This window comes from Vulpes lagopus, chromosome 8, assembly GCF_018345385.1.
Source record: "Vulpes lagopus strain Blue_001 chromosome 8, ASM1834538v1, whole genome shotgun sequence".
Lineage (NCBI taxonomy): Eukaryota > Metazoa > Chordata > Mammalia > Carnivora > Canidae > Vulpes > Vulpes lagopus.
Genome location: NC_054831.1, coordinates 131,524,694 through 131,541,113, shown reverse-complemented (window position 1 = coordinate 131,541,113; position 16,420 = coordinate 131,524,694). Strand labels below are relative to the sequence as shown.

Here is a 16,420-nt window from a genome sequence, read left to right as displayed (position 1 = left end):
GTCACTGAGAAGTCGGCAAAGGGCTGGGTCACACCCAGCCTTGTCATGTGAAGAGCTTGGGCTTTATCCAGGGAGACAGTGATGGATGTTGAGCACATGAGATCCCCGGGAAGATTCAAATTAAAACAATGACAACAAAACAAAAACAAAAAAACTATTGACTATCCCTTTCCCATAACTTGGTCTTTTAATGGTGGCATGACCATGAAGCAGGACTGGGTGATAAAGAGAGGGATAGACTTGACCCCTGACCTTTGTGGCAGGGCATATAGACAGACCCATGCACTAGCAGAATGTGAAGAGCACAGCGTGGACTGTGCACACAGCAAGAGGATGTCCTCTCACACCAAACCACCAAATCTAAAATAAAATATATTTAAAAATAATAATAATAAAAATAAATAAATAAATCAAAAAAATAAAACATAGTTCTTAATGTTAGTCTCTGGCCTCACCAAAAGTAAGGGAAATCCCCACGCTGCCCCCATCCAAAACTAAAAGTTCGTGAGCTAAGACCAGAACGGGAGCAGAGAAGCAGTGAGCAATAACCAAGTATGAAAACCGGGGTCTGTCCTGGGGGCAGATGCTGATGTCAGGACTGTGAACAGGGAAGTAAACGCTGGGGTGTGGCAAAGTGGTCTCTCGTTCTCCAGGTCATCCTAACAGGATTGAGATGGTCCCTGCTCTCAGGTGCCATCCCCCCACCCACCCCTACCCCCCTGGCGGATCACAGAAATCCTCTCTGGAGGAAAGCATTTGCTGTTCAGACTCAGAGATTCCCAGAAGATCAAATGTGAGCTCTGCATGCATGAGAGTCCACAGAAAAATACAGCAGATGTAGACCCTCCAAGGGCTTTTCAGATACAGTAATTACCAATATCAAATATAAGCTAATATGTATGTAAAACTTTAAAAAATTTAACACGAAGTCATAAACATGAGCAAACAACAAGAGACTAATATGAAAAGGCCAGGTGAAAAGAACCAACTAGAACCTTTGGAAGTATACAGTGAGTAACATTAAAAGAATAAAATCCAGGGGCGCCTGGGTGGCTCAGGCAGTGAAGCATCTGACTCGATCTCAGCTCTGGTCTTGATCTCAGGGTTGTGAGTTCAAAGCGTTCGTTGGGCTCCACGCCTGGTGTGGAAAAAAATAAATAAAATAAAATAGAATCCGAGGATGGACTAAACGGCAGAATAAGCTGCTGAAGAGAGAATTTTAAAAATGGAAAATAGGTCAAAGGAAATTACCAGATTGCAACGCAGAGAAATAAGTTGTTGGAAACCATGAGAAATCAGGGCTTCCTGGTCCACCATGCAACAGCCACTAGCCACATGTGGCAATGTAAATCAGTAATTGGATTAAAATTCAATAAGGCTTTAGGGTCAGTTCCCCAGGTGCACTGGCCACATTTTGAGTGTTCGCAGTCATATGTGGCTTCCATCTGCCATAACACACCGTGCGGATGATCTAGCATCTCCACCATCACAGGAATCTCTGGTGGACAGCACCAGCTTACGAGAGAGGGAAGATAGAATTAGAAAGACCAATCCCAGAAGGAGAGCAAAGAGAGAATGGAGAAGAGGCAATATTTTAAGAGATGATGGTTGAGGATATTCCAAAAATCAACCAAGAGATACAGGAAGGAAGCTCAATTTAAATCAGTCAAAATAAGAAGAAATCCACAGGTAGCCCCATCGTAATGAAGCTGCAGAACCCCAAAGACAAAGAGAAAAACCTTAAAAGGAGCTAACGAGCCAGAAATCGGTGTTGGCGCAACGTCCTCCAGGTGCCGGAAAGAAATGACCGTAGACCTACAACTGTGTGCCCAGCAAAGCTCTTTGAAGGACGAGGGGGAAACACAGGCTTTTTTCAGATAAACAAAAGCTGTAGGAGCTTACCCCCCAGAAAATACTCTTCATCAGAGGAACTTTCAAATCAGGTTCTCCAGGAATAAGAAAAATCATCCTAGACATTAGGTCTGAGGCTCAAGAAGAAGTGGTGAACACCGTGATTAACGTGCAGGGAAATTATTTTAAGCAAATATTATCAGGATAAAAATCATCATGACAACAGTGTCTAAAATTGTGAGGTTTTATTTTTCCCCAAAGGACAGAATTAAAATAATGGACACAGTAGGTGGTAAGTCAGAAGGGGTGATCAGAATGTTCAAATAACTTACTATTTAGGGCAGAGCATTAAGATCCTGTTCAACCATAGGTTTTGTTAAGTCAAATACGCATGGTAAGTTTTCAAGGGTAGCTAATAAAGAGTGTTCTAGAAGTTGGTGTATATCAGAAACACCTTGGGCGGGGACTTGTTAAAATACAGATTATTGGACCCCAGCCCTCAGAGCCGCTGCCCCAGGAACTCCGGGGTGGGATCCTAGAATCTGCATCGCTAACGAGTCCCCAGGTGCCGCTGGGGCCGCACTTTGAGAACCACTGACCCCAAAGCAGAGAAATCAGGTGCCTCCCTCATTTCCACACCAACAGAAGGGGGGAAAGGCGATGGGAAAACAAACAAAACCTTCCGTCTAATCCAGCTCGGTGCAGGAAGAGGATCACGTGAGCCACATATGTCATTTTAGATTTTCTAGGAGACCTACTACAAAGTAAAAACGGGTGGAATGGATTTTAACAACTAGGTGACGTAACGTGTAGTTACCACAAATATTGTCGTTTCAATATGAGATCCACATAAAAATTCTTGAGATTATGTTTTCTTCTTCTTCTTCTTCTTTTTTTTTTTTTTTTTTTTGGACAAAGTCTCCAGAATTCAGCATGTATTCCATACCGTAGGTACTTCTCAGTGTGGGCGAGCCACGGAGCAGGTGCTCAACAGCCACGTGTGGCGTGTAGCTCCTCGCGGGCCGGAGCCGGTGTAGGGTGTGCGAGCCGTGAGGCTGCAGAGGGTGAAGGCCCCTGCTCGGCCCCCGACCCCCTGCTCCGTGTGGGACACCGGGCAGGGCACCGTGAGCGGCGTCCATCCCCTCGCTCAGCCTCACCTAGGCCTGTGACGTTAGACGTTACCGTCCTCCCGTTTCACAGATGGCAATGGTGAGGCCAAGCACATTCCAGACTCTTCCCTGAGAGCAACGGAAGAGCCAGCAGTCAGGCCCCGGCCTCTCCACTCCCGCGCCGACCTCAGAACCCAAAGGTTTCTGAACAGGATTTTGTGTGACAGACCGGAGAGGAAATATTTCAGGCTCTTGGGACCAGACAATATCCATCTGGCGGGAGAACATAGAGCCTCTTCTTCCGGACCCACCTGGAAGGATCCAGACGGACCCCCCCTCGGCCTCTGCCAGGGGCCCGGCCGGCCCACCTCCCCACCTGACTCGACGTGGGAGCTACTCCCCCCGTCAGGGCTGAGACAGAGGGGAATAAAAGCCAGGACTGATGGAACCCCAACAGAAAACCTGGCCCTGTGATGCCTGCATTTTGGAAGTTGCCTTTAATTAACGGTTTACAACCCCAAAGACACCCCCCGCCCCGTCGGGCCTTCTGCAGTCCTGCGGGCAAGGGCAGAGGGGGACAGAGGTAGCGCGGTGGCGAAGGCGTGGTTTGTTCCTAGGAGCCCAGCGGGGCCTCCCGCATGCTGGAGCCGGATGCCACCCGCCACCCGCAGGTGACGACAGGTGAGGACAGCCGGCTCTCCTCAGCGGCCGGGCCCTCGAGCTGCAGAATGACCCCCAAGTATTTGCACACCTGTCGCTCCTGGGCGCTGCTTCTCTCCTGAAGGCTTCTGCTCTTTGAGTCTCTCTCTGACTCTCGCGGCCTCTCTTCTCCTTCCTTCCTCCTTTCCCTGGGGAGGCCCAGTCACGCGCCACCCCCGCCCCCCCGGGCCTGGGACCCACGAGCCCGCCCCTCACCTTGTGGGGAGCCCGGCCTCTCCCACCCGGACCAGGCCCACGTCCTGCTGGGACGATGCGTTTTGGCCCCGGTGGGCTTGACCCCAAGTGGGACCCCTAAGCTCCTGAGCTGAACTCAAGCCAAGTTCACCCCAGGAAGGCGGCGGGCCTGAGGCAAGTCCCCAGTGCCCTACCATCGCTTCCTGTGCGGAGTTCATGAGTCATTAACCCGGGAGGTAGACAGTAGTAGGATCGTTATACCCATGTTATAGACGGGAAAACAGAGGCTTCGAGAGGTCAAGAAATTGGCCCAGAGCCGACGTCTGCTCAACTCCAAAACCTCTTTCCACAGGCCCAGTCCAAATGGACATCGCGGGCTGTGTCCTAGAACTTCAGGTACCCAGATACGACGACGAGGAGGAGTGATGTTCGTCTCTCACCTTCCCGGAAGCGTGTGACAGAGACACGGCTCAGTGACAGGAATAGCGCAGTGATTCTCGGCTCTCTCCCACCTGGGAGGACACCCCCACTGTGTGCCAGGGGTTCACACCTGCAGGGCCCAATCCCTGCAAGCCAAACCTGCCCTGCGGAGCCAGGGACCAGCGGGAGGGACACCTAGGCTGGCGATGAGTGGAAACTCGGGGGCCCCAGACAGGGCTGCAGAGGAGGCTTCTGTTCCCGCATTCCCGGGCGTCATGGCAACGTGTGCTCAGGCTGGCGACCTGCACGGAGCTCCGGAGCTCTGTGCCCATCTGCCGTTTCCCTGGGGGCAGGGAAGAGGCCTCCTCCCACCCGAGAAGGGAAACGCGATGATGTTCCAGGAGCTTCTCAAGCCCTCCCCATCTGGCATAGACAGGCCCCAGCATCCCCAGTCACTGAGGCCCCAGAGCAGCCCAGGGGAGGATGCAGGTGGCAGGGAGCAGCACCGAGCCAATCTTACAGTGCTGGAAACTGAGGCATGAGGCCTGAGGGCTGCCCACCCCGAGTCAGGTGGCTCCGCCTGGGCGGCATCCTCCTGCCCACCCGCTGCGTGCTCCAGGGAGGGGGAAGGGCTCTGGGCTTACCAGGTAGAGGCTCGCGGCCTTGGGGAGAAAGGTGTTGGCAGAGCGGGGTGTGTGCGTGGTCCCCAAGCTGACGGAGCCGTTTGGCAAGAGTCTACATGACGAGGGCCGGGGAGGGGTGAAGGCACCGGGGAGAGCGGACTCGTCGTAACTCGAAAAAGATTTCTAGGCTGCGTTTCTCCATTTCGAAAATAAAAACACCTCAAAAATAGCATACCTCGCTGCAGGAAACGTGGGAAACAGGAAAGCAGGCACACACGTGCAAATACGCTCGCACACTCACACGGGCACAAAACCATCACACGCACACGTTCACATGCGATTAACCCGTCACCCCTTTCTGCACTCAGGCTTTAAACATTTATCCCAACTAGTATTTTATACGTGTCAATGCCCACGTATACACATGCACACACAGTCAGAGCTCTCCGTCCTGTACTCCTGTCTACGTCACCTCGAAAAGGCAGCTGGGCCGACGATGCACCTGCTGTCGTGACCTGTCCTTCTTCACTTGGCGATTAGATTATTGTCAAAAATATTCCGCAGTGACGCACTCCTCATTAAGCACATATATTCCAATAACACGAATGAGGCATTGCTCATCATTCAACCTCCCCTCAATAACCATTTATACCGCTTCCTATTTAATTTCTCCAATTTTTGTTAAAAATTTGCACACGTTTGTCATGGAACTTTGATGAGACATGTAAGTACAGCAAGAGGAGAGTAATCTCATCCTTCCCGGCACCCGAGCTCAGGGACTTCGCACGCAGATTTGTAACCATGTGGCTGATTTGATGGATAAGCCCTTTTTTTTTTTTTACGTCGTCATGATCATTTCTAATGTAACAGTATCGGCAGGGTCCTTTCTAACCAGGCTTATTATTTTTTTGAATACTTGTCATTTCTCGTGGTAGTGGGTTTGTGTGGGTGTTTATCTGTAACCCTGCTTTAGAGAAAGAGACTCTCTCTCTCTCTCTCTCTGTCTCCGTCAAGTCTCTGTAGCCTGAACCTGACCCGTTCGTCAGGTGCTGTTACGTCCCACCACGGACCGAAGAGTCGGGCTGGGAAATGCAGGGGGATAAACATTTTCGTTGATGAGGGGCTCCTCTGGAAACAGGTGTGGGTGCAGTAAGGAGCGGAGCCGAGGCTCCGTTTATCCTAAGGAAATAAGTCACCCGGCTGTCACCCGGCTGCCCGGAGATAACCACGCTGCGTCGTTCACAATAGTGAGAAACGGGGACAACCCATGCCCGTCAGTAGGAGGCAGGCGACATAGAGTACAAAGCATCCCCTGAGGCATCCTGCGCTGTGGAAGGAAACCACAGATGTCCCCGGAGGTGGGGGGATGGCCCCCCGCGGGGTAAATGGGAACATCGCGCAGCGGGGAGCACCGTGTCTGCGCGTGGGTCTGTGTGTGTTCGTGAGCGTGGGCATCTGTGTATCCCAAAGACTATTTAACTACAACTAACAGCTGCTGTCTCCGGGTGGCGTGGGATCTGGGGCGACTTTCACTTTCTGGTTTATTTTCATCCTTTCCTGGATTACGTTTTTAAGACCCAGTTCTTCTGTTGGGGGGCGGGGACCGATTGCTTTTGTAATGGGGGAGGGGCGGCAAAAAAAATGAAACAGGAGCCCGTTGACTCTGGAGAGAAGAAATGGGTGGGGAAGACGCCCTGCCCTCCCCTGCGCCCGGGGAGTGCAGAGGCAGGGGTGCGGCTTGCCCAGGCCCTGCACCCGCCCCCCCCGCAGCCCCCCCGCAGCCCCCGCCCGCCTCCCCAGCAGCTCCCGCTTGTGTGTTGCAGATTCGGACAGCCAGTGCAGCCCCACGAGGCAGAGCCTCAGCCTGTCGGAGGGCGAGGAGCAGATGGACCGGCTGCAGCAGGTGGAGCTGGTCAGGACCACCCCCATGTCCCACTGGAAGGCCGGCACCGTCCAGGCCTGGCTGGAGGTGGTCATGGCCATGCCCATGTACGTCAAGGCCTGTGCGGAGAACGTGAAGAGCGGGAAGGTAGGGCGCCTCCGGGATCCCAGCGTGCATCTCCCTCCCGTGACCGTGACCGTTACCAACCCCGAGCTGGCCTGCTCCACCCCCCACGCCACCCCATCCGGGGGAGGAGGAGCCGTGTTCCAGGAGCCAGCTGAACTGGCCTCAGGCCCCAGTGTCCCCAGTAAATCATCGCATCTCCCCGGCAAGGCTCGTAGCCCTCCCAGCCTCGGCCTCTGCATCTTTAAGTTGGGTCTCACCTTCCGTACCCGGCTGGAGGAAGGCAGGACTGGCCAGAGGGCTCTTTTGGTCAGGATGTGATTCCTCCCACCTCCTGGAGCAGGGATGCACCAAGTGCTCTGCGTGGACCCCAGAGAAGGATGTGCAGGGAGACAGGCGGGTGCTGGGCCCCAGCCTCATGCTAACAGACCCCTCCGGGCTCAGCCGCAGCCAGCAGCAGGTCCTGGGGGTCTCGGGCGCCCACCGCACACGTTCCCTCTGGGCGCTCAGTCCTCACCTTCCTGGGGAGCAGGTGCTGCTGAGCCTGAGTGACGAGGACCTGGAGCTGGGTCTGGGCGTGTGCAGCTCCCTGCACCGGCGCAAGCTCCGGCTGGCCATCGAGGACTACCGCGACGCCGAGGCGGGCAGGAGGTGGGTCGGCATGCCTGGGCACCCCACCCGGCTGGGCCTCCAGGGAGAAGGGACGAAGGTGTACCCCGAGACCCCCAGATCCCACAGTGGGGGGCAAACGGGCACTGTAGACTGGGCCAGGGATGGAGGGCGGTGGGGTATTCCCCGGGGATTGGGTGGGGGTCAGGTGCTCCCCAGTCCTGCTCTGGGCCAGGCCTCCCCATAGAAAGATGGAGCTACTGGGAATCAATGAGGTCCCACCCCCATGATCCCCAAGCCGGGAGGCAGGGGGGCCTCACACACCCCCAGAAACTCCTCTATCCCTGAGGGCCGGCCCAAGCAGGTCGGGGAACTGGGCCAGAATGTCTGCTCTTCCTACATCCACCTCAACCCCGGGTCTACCCTTCCAGGGGGAGGACGGATGGCGTAAGGCAGGGAGAAGTAGAATGGGACAGAGAAGAAATGGAGCAAAGGGCTTTATGGCACCAACTCCCCCAGAGGATTAGGGCCGGCCCGGAGGGGCTCCTTTAGCAACCACACCTGGGAATGGCCTGTGGTCCCTCTCATCAGGTGTGTCCTGTCCCCGTTGCTCACACCCCCTCCCACACACCCCGCCTCTGTCCCATCTCCTGCCTCCCTCCTGACCTTTTTCCGAGCAGGAGCTGCTGGCGGGGGAGCTCATTCCCCAAGCAGCTCCAGGGAAACCAGAACACCCCCCTCAGTCCTCAGCATGCAGAAAGAACTAGCGCACGTAGTAAATCTGACACTTTCTGTTTTTGCATAATTATCTCCTTCACTGGTTCCCCATCATTTTCGTGCAGTTAATTAATCAAACCTGGTGGTGTGTGCTATTATTTGCAGAAGCTGCTTTGTGGATTAAAATGTGAGGGGGCTAAGACGGGGAACCCAGGCTAGTGTGGAAGCAGGAAACCAAAGGCTCGTGTGCGTCCTGCCTTGGGCCCTTGGCGAGATTCCTAGGTGGCCGCAGAGACATGTGAGATCAGATCAAAACTCAGGTGGCGACTGAAAGCAAGCGAAGCCAGAAGGTGCCAGGCTCTTGTCAGCAAGTCAGGACCCTGCAGGACAGGGCTGGGGGTGAAGGGTGGCGGAGGGGAGTGATGGGCAGGGGAGGGGAACAGCAGGCACGAGCCTGCTTTCTCGGAGGCCTGTCCCTCCCTAGGGCCCCACAAGCACTTCCCACTCACCACCTCCTTCTAACCGGTGCCTCCCCCCGTATCCTCTGCCACCCAAGCAGGAGCACCCTCCTGCCCCCTTGTCCCACTCCCAACGTGGTCAGTAAATGCTGCCTGTTGAACAGCATGGGGCTGCCCCTACACCTTGCAAAAATGCAGGATCACTGCCCAAGTTCCCCCCAAAACATGGTTGACCCCAAGAACCCCTAGGAACAGAGATGCAACAGCACCCAGAAGGGTGTGGACGGACGCAAATCGGCAGACAGATGTGAAGGGAGTTTGGAAATTTCCCAGAGCCGTGGTCAGGACTGTTTCCGAGGATCCTGTGCCCCCACATCAGACACCCCCAGGCTCCCTGCAGGAGGGAGGCCTCGTTCCTGGCGGAAATCTGGCCTGTCTCTAACCTGCCGTGGCCTTGCCTTCTCTGGGACACGGTTTCTCCACCTGTGAAGTGAAGGGGGTTCAATCAGAACAGCGGTTCCTTTAACTTTTGGAGACCACGGCCCCTTGGAGAATCTGACAAAAACTATTGACACTTGCCCCAGAGGCGATATACAGAAACTCCACGATTTGCTTTCTGGGACCCTCTGACTCACTCATGGAACTTTCGGTGGGGGCAGCCCGGGGGGTTCAGCGGTTTAGCACCACCTTCGGCCCAGGGCATGATCCTGGAGACCCAAGATCGAGTCCCACATCGGGGTCCCTGCAGGGAACCTGCTTCTCCCTCTGCCTGTGTCTCTGCCTCTCTCTCTCTCTCTCTCTCTCTCTCTCTCTCTCTCTCTCTGTTTCTCATGAGTAAATAAATAAAAATCTTAAAAAAAAAAAAAAAAAAAAAGGAACTTTCAGGGGCCCGTGACCTCTAGGGTAAGAACCCCAGTGAGGTCATCTTCAAGAACACATCCTGCGTGGCTTGGGGCATGACATTGCCCTCCCTGGGCCTGGTTCCTCTTATCTCTAAAGTACCGACCACCAAATCCACCAGCCCGGTCACCAGTCGCTTTATAGACATGATTCTATTTAACCATCAAAACGGAAATGCGGGGTAGACATTCTGACCCCATTTTAGAGATGGATAAAGTGAGGCCCGGAGAAATCCTGAATGCAAAATCACACTATGAAATACCCAACTTCCAAGTTGATCCCCTTTCCGTTATCCCATGTCGCCTCAATGTCAAAAACATCGACGACCCCCACTACTCGTGTTTATGGAACATGGAATGAGCCCAGACTCTATGCTAAGGGTTTCACGTTCTTTCTTAAAAAAAAAAAAATCTTAATTATTTATTATTTATTAATAATAAATAATTATTATTTATTCATGAGAGATACAGAGACACAGACACAGGCAGAGGGAGAAGCAGGCTCCCTATGGGGAGCCCAATGTGGGACTCGATCCCAGGACCCCGGGGTCACACCGTGGGCCGAAGGCAGACCCCCAACTGCTCAGCCACCCAGGTGTCCTGGGTTTCATGTTCCCCGGTCTCTTTCAGCCCCCACACCTTCTGTGAGGTGGGCACGATTAGCCCCACTTTGAGGACGGCTGGGGCACAGAGACACAAGGTCCCAGAGCTCAGGGTGATGGAGCCAGAGTGGCCTTGTGTTTTCTGTTTTGAATAATGACCTAGACGATGTCTAAATTCTGTGCCCAAACTCGGATTTCAGGGCCTAATCCAGCCCCAGTTTGGGGCAGGGAAATGTCAAATTTTACAAAACATCTGAATTACTTTTAAAGTCGTGCCGTTTTCTTCAACTTGGGCGCTTGCAATAGCTCAGACCAACAGCTGGGAAAGTGTTGCCAAGCCGAGGCCCCATGGGGACAACTTTAATGAAAAGAGAACCGTTCTGAAGGGCAAGAGTGCATTAGCTGTCAGCATGCGGATGGATATTGCTGACTCTAAATGGCTTCCCCCAAGTAGCTTCAGCCAGGGGCCCCTCCCACCCTCCCACCCCATGTCTTGTTGCACCATTGATTTGCTGAGCAAACCCTCCCTCGGACTGGAGAAGGGGGCTTCTGGTCCCCACCAGTGACAACCGGGCCCCGTGGCACCTGATTCGGAGGGCTGGGAGCTCCAACTCGGGGCCCCAGGCAAGAGAGCCGTGACAGTGGCAGATAAGCCTGGGAAGGGCCACTCTGAAGTGACAAGGCTGGAGCCCAGCCCCAAGAGGGGGCCTGCCTGGCACTTTTCCTCCCTAGAGGGGAGCTTGTCTTGCATCAGAAGTTTCCAGTGTGGGAGCTCTGTCCTGGGCGGCCTCCTGGGGGACTGGAGTCAATGCCCCCTCACCTGGCCTTGCTTTGTCTTCTGTGCATTGGACCATAGAGCAGAGGCTGTGGAGCACTAGGCCGGAGCCAGGAGGGGAGCCAGACCAGGTCCCACTGTCCAGGAGCGGGCCATCTGGTGGGCCACAGGCCAGATGAGCAGCAGGGTGACAGCGGCAGGGACGGGGCCGCCCAGGGGGCTCTGGGTGCAGAGGCGGGCTCTGACCCGGCACGAGCCCTGTCAGACTCAAGCAGGTGAGGGGGGTGGTGTGGGGTGGAGCACGGCCCGGAGACGAGGAGGCCTCGGGGCAGAGCCCAGCGGTCCTGGGGGGCAGAGGAGCAGGAGGCAGCGGCCACGCGGGGAGCCATCCCTCCTTTCTCCGGCGGCTCTCCCGGGGAGGCTGTGTGTCGAGACGAGGCCGGCCCTTCCGCAGAGTCTCTGTGCTCAGATCACTTCGTTTTTTAAAGTTCCACGTGTGATCGGTGCTTTGAAGGGAATCCTTAGAGGCAGAGCCGCAGGCTGGGGGGGCAACGTCAGACAGAGCCGTCAGAGCAAGCCTCAGCGGGCAGGGGAGCAGGGAGCCAGCGCAGGGCTGGGAGGCAGTGGGCCCCGGGAGAGGCCAGGCCCAGCGCCCCAGGGGGCCAGGACCTGGGTGGGAGCACCCGAAGGGCCTGGACGTGCCCCCTGAGCCCCAAGGGGAGGCCCGACCCTGCTGGGGCCACTCCAAGGACTTGTGACGTTACGTCCGCAGAGGGCAGCCAGGAGAGGCTTCTTGTTTTCTTTTGTTTTACTTACATCTACTCTTTGCTCCTTTTCACCCTCTTTTGCTGACTTTGTATTAATTGAACGTCCGCACTGCTGGCTTAGGAGCCATACGTCTTTGTTTCACGTTTCATTGTTGCTCTACAGTTTGTAACACGCCTCCTTAGCTTCACACCGTCTTCAAATAATATCATACAACTTAGTGTACAGTGTAGGATGTGTTTTCCCCCTGCCTTTGTGCTATTGGTTTCATACATTTTTATCTGTGTGTATTAGATGCTCCGTAATAGTGGTGTATTTTTCTTTTAAATTGACCGTTATCTTTTAAGGAGATTAGCAAATGAGAAAAATACCCAGATATTTACCATTTCCAATCATCTCTATTCCTTCCTTAAAAAAAATTTTTTTTATTGTGGTAAAATACACATATTTATCATAGTAACTCGTTTTTTTGTTTGGAGAGAGGGACAGAAAGGGTGGAGGAGGGTCAGAGGGAGAGAGAGAATCTTAAGTAGGCTCCATGCCCAGTGTGGTGCCTGACATGGGGCTTGATCTCACAACCCTGAGATCATGACCTGAGCCAAGATCAAGACTCAGACACTTAATCGGCTGAGCCACCCAGGTGCACCCCCCATCGTAACTGGTTTTAAGTGTACAATCTTAATGATATAAAGTACACACCTTGTTGTGCGGCCATCACCACCCTCCAGTCCAGGATTCTCTTCATCTTGTAAAACTGAAACCCTATGCTCACAATAACACAATAAACACCAACTCCCCGTTATTCCCTCCCCCCTGTATGGTGGCAACCACTCTTCTATTTTCTGCATTTATGGTTTTGACTGCTCTCAGTACCTCATTTAAGTGGAATCACACAGTAGTTGTCTTTTTGTGCCTGGTTTATGTCACTTAGCATCACGTCCTCAAGATTCATCCACGTTGTAGCAGGTGTCATTTTCCTTTTTAAAGCTGAATATATTCTACTGTGTGTATCTAGCACTTTTGTTCATCCATTGCTCTGTCGGTGGACACCCGGCGGCTTCGACGGTTTAGCTACTATGGATAGTGCTGCTGTGAACATGGGTGTATTGACACTTCTTTGAGACCCTGCTTTCGATTCTCTTGGGTATCTACCCTGAAGTGGAATTGCTGGATCATATAATAATTTTATTTTTAACTTTAGAGGAAATGCGTACTGTTTTCCGCAGTGGTTACACCATTTTAGATCCTCGCCAACAGCGCACGAGTATTCTGATTTTACCACACCCCCAACAACACTTGTTTTCCGAGATTTTTAGCCATCCTAATGGGTCTAAAGTTGTATCTCATTGTAGAGAAATTTGTGTTTCCCTAACAGCTATTGATGGGCATCTTTTCCTATGTTTATTGGCCACCTGTTTGTCTTTGGAGAAAGGTCCATTCAAATCTACCCATTTCCGTATCCAGTTTTTTATTGTGACTCCTAGGAGTTCTACTCTTTATTCTTTTGTGTGGGCCAAGTTTCCGTACGGTTATTATTTTCTTGCCTCTTGAAGAAAGTCTTTCAACATTTCCTGCCGTTCATTTCTCTGATGATAAATTCTCTAAATTTTGTTTATTTTTTTAAAAAGCCTTTTTCCTCCCTCATTTTTAAAATGAACTTGAATTTTTAGAGCAGTTTTAGTTTCATGGCAAAATTGAAAAGAAGGTACAAGAGCTCCCACATCCTCCCTACCCCCTCTCCCCCATAATCCACATCTCCCACCAAATGGAGCATTTGTTACACGATGAACCCACACTGACACCTCACGATCACCCAGAGTCTATAGTTTACAGAAGCGTTGGCTCTTGGTGTTGTACATTCTGCGGGTTTGGACGAACATATGATGACATGCATCCATCATGACAGCATCGTACCGAATAATTTCGCTGCCCTAAGAAATCCCCTGTGCTCCACCTGTTCATCCCTCCCTCTCCCGAACCCCTGGCAACCACTAATCTTTCCACTGTCTCCATAGTTTTGCCTTTTCCAGAATGTCATATAACTGGAATCACACAGTATGCAGCCTTTCGAGATTGGCTTGTTTCTCTTAGTAGCGTGCATTTAGGGTTCCTCCACTGGAAGGTTGTAAGCTGAGGAGGGACACAATCTGACTGATGTTTTAAAAGACCATCTGGCCACTGTGGGGAAAGTGGATTAGAAGGAGCGGGGGTAAAAAAAAAAAAAAAAAAAAAAAAAAAAGAAGGAGCGGGGGTAAAAAAATAAATAAATAAATAAATAAAAAAAAAAGGAGCGGGGGAGGGTGGGGGAGAGGAGATACAGGGGGGCAGCAGGGAGAGAGTAAGGAGGCAATTGCAGAAATCTGTGCAGGTGGTGGTGGTAGCTTGAACCCAGAGGCTGAGTCCGGCGGAGGTGAAAATCCCACAGGGGTCTCCAGCTAGAGATGGGTGCACAGGGAGCAGGCTGGGAAGCGGGTGAAGGGTATTCTACGGGGGCTGGGGAGGGTGGAGAATGCTGGTCCCCATCCCAGACCTGGGGAGGAGGGAGTCGCTCTGTGAGCCCGCATTTCCCTGTCACCTCCCGACCCCCTCCTGGGGTCCCTACCCGGGTCATCTTTCAAGTCACCGGCAGGTGGACGGGCTGTTCTCATGCCTTCTGTGACGCTGCCACCGTGTGGCGACCGGGGGAAAGCCCGCGCAGGGGACCGCAGGCCGCACGTCCACCTCCTTAACCATTTGAGAAGCACGTGGCACGCACCAACTGCGCAGCCCGCAGCCCGAGCAAGGATGTGGGTGCGAGGGGTGCGAGGCGGGGAGATGTGAGATAGGCGGGGAGGAGAGAGGGCTCGGAACAGGCAAGCCAGGGGCCTTGATTCTGATTCCAAGGCGCCACAGTGTGGCTCTGGGCGAAGCCAGCTTCTGGGGCTGTCGAGGGAGGCGAGATGGCCCAGGCCACAGCTTCGTGGGCTCAGGGGTTCTGGAGCCGAGCAAGGCCCGGGGCCACACCCGGGGGCAGCCCCAGGATGCTGCGGGCTCCCGCGGTGCTGCTTCAGCCGCACAGGGCCCTGCTGCTCGCTACGGTCCCCTCCCACCGGTGTCTGAGTGAGCCCTGCTCCCTTTCCCTCTTCCCTCTGCCTCCCTCCCTCCCGATCCCTCTTCTGCTCTGTGGGGCTCACTCTGTTTCTCTGTCTCTGTCCATCTGTCCGTCTCTGTCTCTCTCCGTCCACTCCCTGCACCCCCCTCTCCCCTTCTCTGCTTCATCTCTCTTCCTCTCTGCCTCTTCACTCCATCCCCTTTTCCTTCCGTCTCTGTAATTGCTCGGTCCCCCGCCCTACCCCACCCAATCTCTTCCTATTATTTTCCCTCTATCTTCAATTCTGCCCATCTCTGCCCCATTTCTACCCGTCCCTCTGTTTCTGCCACCTGGCCCCACCCGTCCCTCTCTCTGGCCATGTCTGTCCTCACCAGCCTGTCCAAAGCCGCTGACCTGGACCATCACTGGGTGGCCAAGGCCTGGCTGAATGACATCGGCCTGTCCCAGTACTCTCAGGCCTTCCAAAACCACCTGGTCGACGGGCGAATGCTGCATTCCCTGATGAAGCGGGATCTGGAGAAGCATCTGAACGTGTCCAAGAAGTTCCACCAGGTCAGCATCCTGCTGGGGATCGAGCTGCTGTACCAAGTGAACTTCAGCAGGGAGGTGAGGACCAGGGCAGGAGGTGGAGGTATCTTCCACAGCCCTACTTTCCCCACTGGCACCCACTGTCTGTCCATCCATCCCCCTGGCCATCCTTACACATATCCAAACACACATCCATCCACTTGCCCATCCTTGTACCCATCAAAATACACATCCATCCACCTGTCCCTCCATATACCCATCCACACATGTACCCATCCACACACACATCCATCCACCTGGCCATCCTTACACCCATCCACACACACATCCATCCACCTGGCCATCCATGCACCCATCCATACTTGCATCCCTCCACACATACATCCATCCCCCTGGCTATCCATGCACCCATCCACCTAGCCATCCATCCACTTAGCCATCCTCCATGCATCCATCCCTTCCTCTCTTCCTTCCTTCTTCCAACAGCTGTTTACTGGGCATGGGTCATGCCCTGTGTCCAAGTAGGGGAAGTGGGGAACCCTCATCCTCCAAGAGCTCACTGTTTATCAGGAAGAACCACAAAAGCCTGGTGCCACCATACCATGGAAAGCTGCCCCAAGAAGGGAAGTCCAGAGTTTTATGAAAACCCGAAGGTGTAACTTCCAGAGGAATCAGAGAGGGCTTCCCCAAGGTAGTGACAGCTGGACTGAGATCTGAAAGAGGAATTCCAGGCATCAGTTAGCAGGCGGTGTGAGAGAAAATCAACCCAGCAGAGAGAACAGCACAAGCAAAGGCCCAAAGGACAGATGATATGGTCCCGGCATTGGGTCCAAGGTAGGGGCGTGAACAAGGCCAGCCAGGAGACCATGGACCCAGAGAGGAGAATCAGAGTTTGGACTCTGCATGCCCCCTTTTATTCTGAGCCCTGCCAAGTCAGACAGTATGGGGCATCTGCTTCAGCTCCCCTAGGATCCAAATATTCCCCAGATCGCTGGGCCCTGCGAGGAGGGTCAGCCCAGAAGGCTTACTTTTCCTAGAGTGATGTCAAAGTACCAGCCGCTCAGGGTCAGGAGG

The 16,420-nt window shown here is 53.6% G+C and overlaps 1 protein-coding gene across 5 annotated transcripts in view; it reads left to right on the top strand.

Annotated features, from left to right (window-relative positions):
• KAZN (kazrin, periplakin interacting protein) overlaps nt 1-16,420 on the top strand; it is a 785,323-nt gene that overhangs the window by 757,278 nt on the left and 11,625 nt on the right. For 4 of the 5 annotated variants that reach the window (XM_041767722.1, XM_041767724.1, XM_041767727.1 and 1 more), the window contains 3 exons: nt 6,721-6,926; nt 7,435-7,553; nt 15,193-15,424. In XM_041767722.1, coding sequence (XP_041623656.1) covers nt 6,721-6,926; nt 7,435-7,553; nt 15,193-15,424 — 557 coding nt within the window. The remainder of the gene's footprint in view (nt 1-6,720; nt 6,927-7,434; nt 7,554-15,192; nt 15,425-16,420) is intronic. The other variant, XM_041767723.1, reaches the window with a different exon arrangement.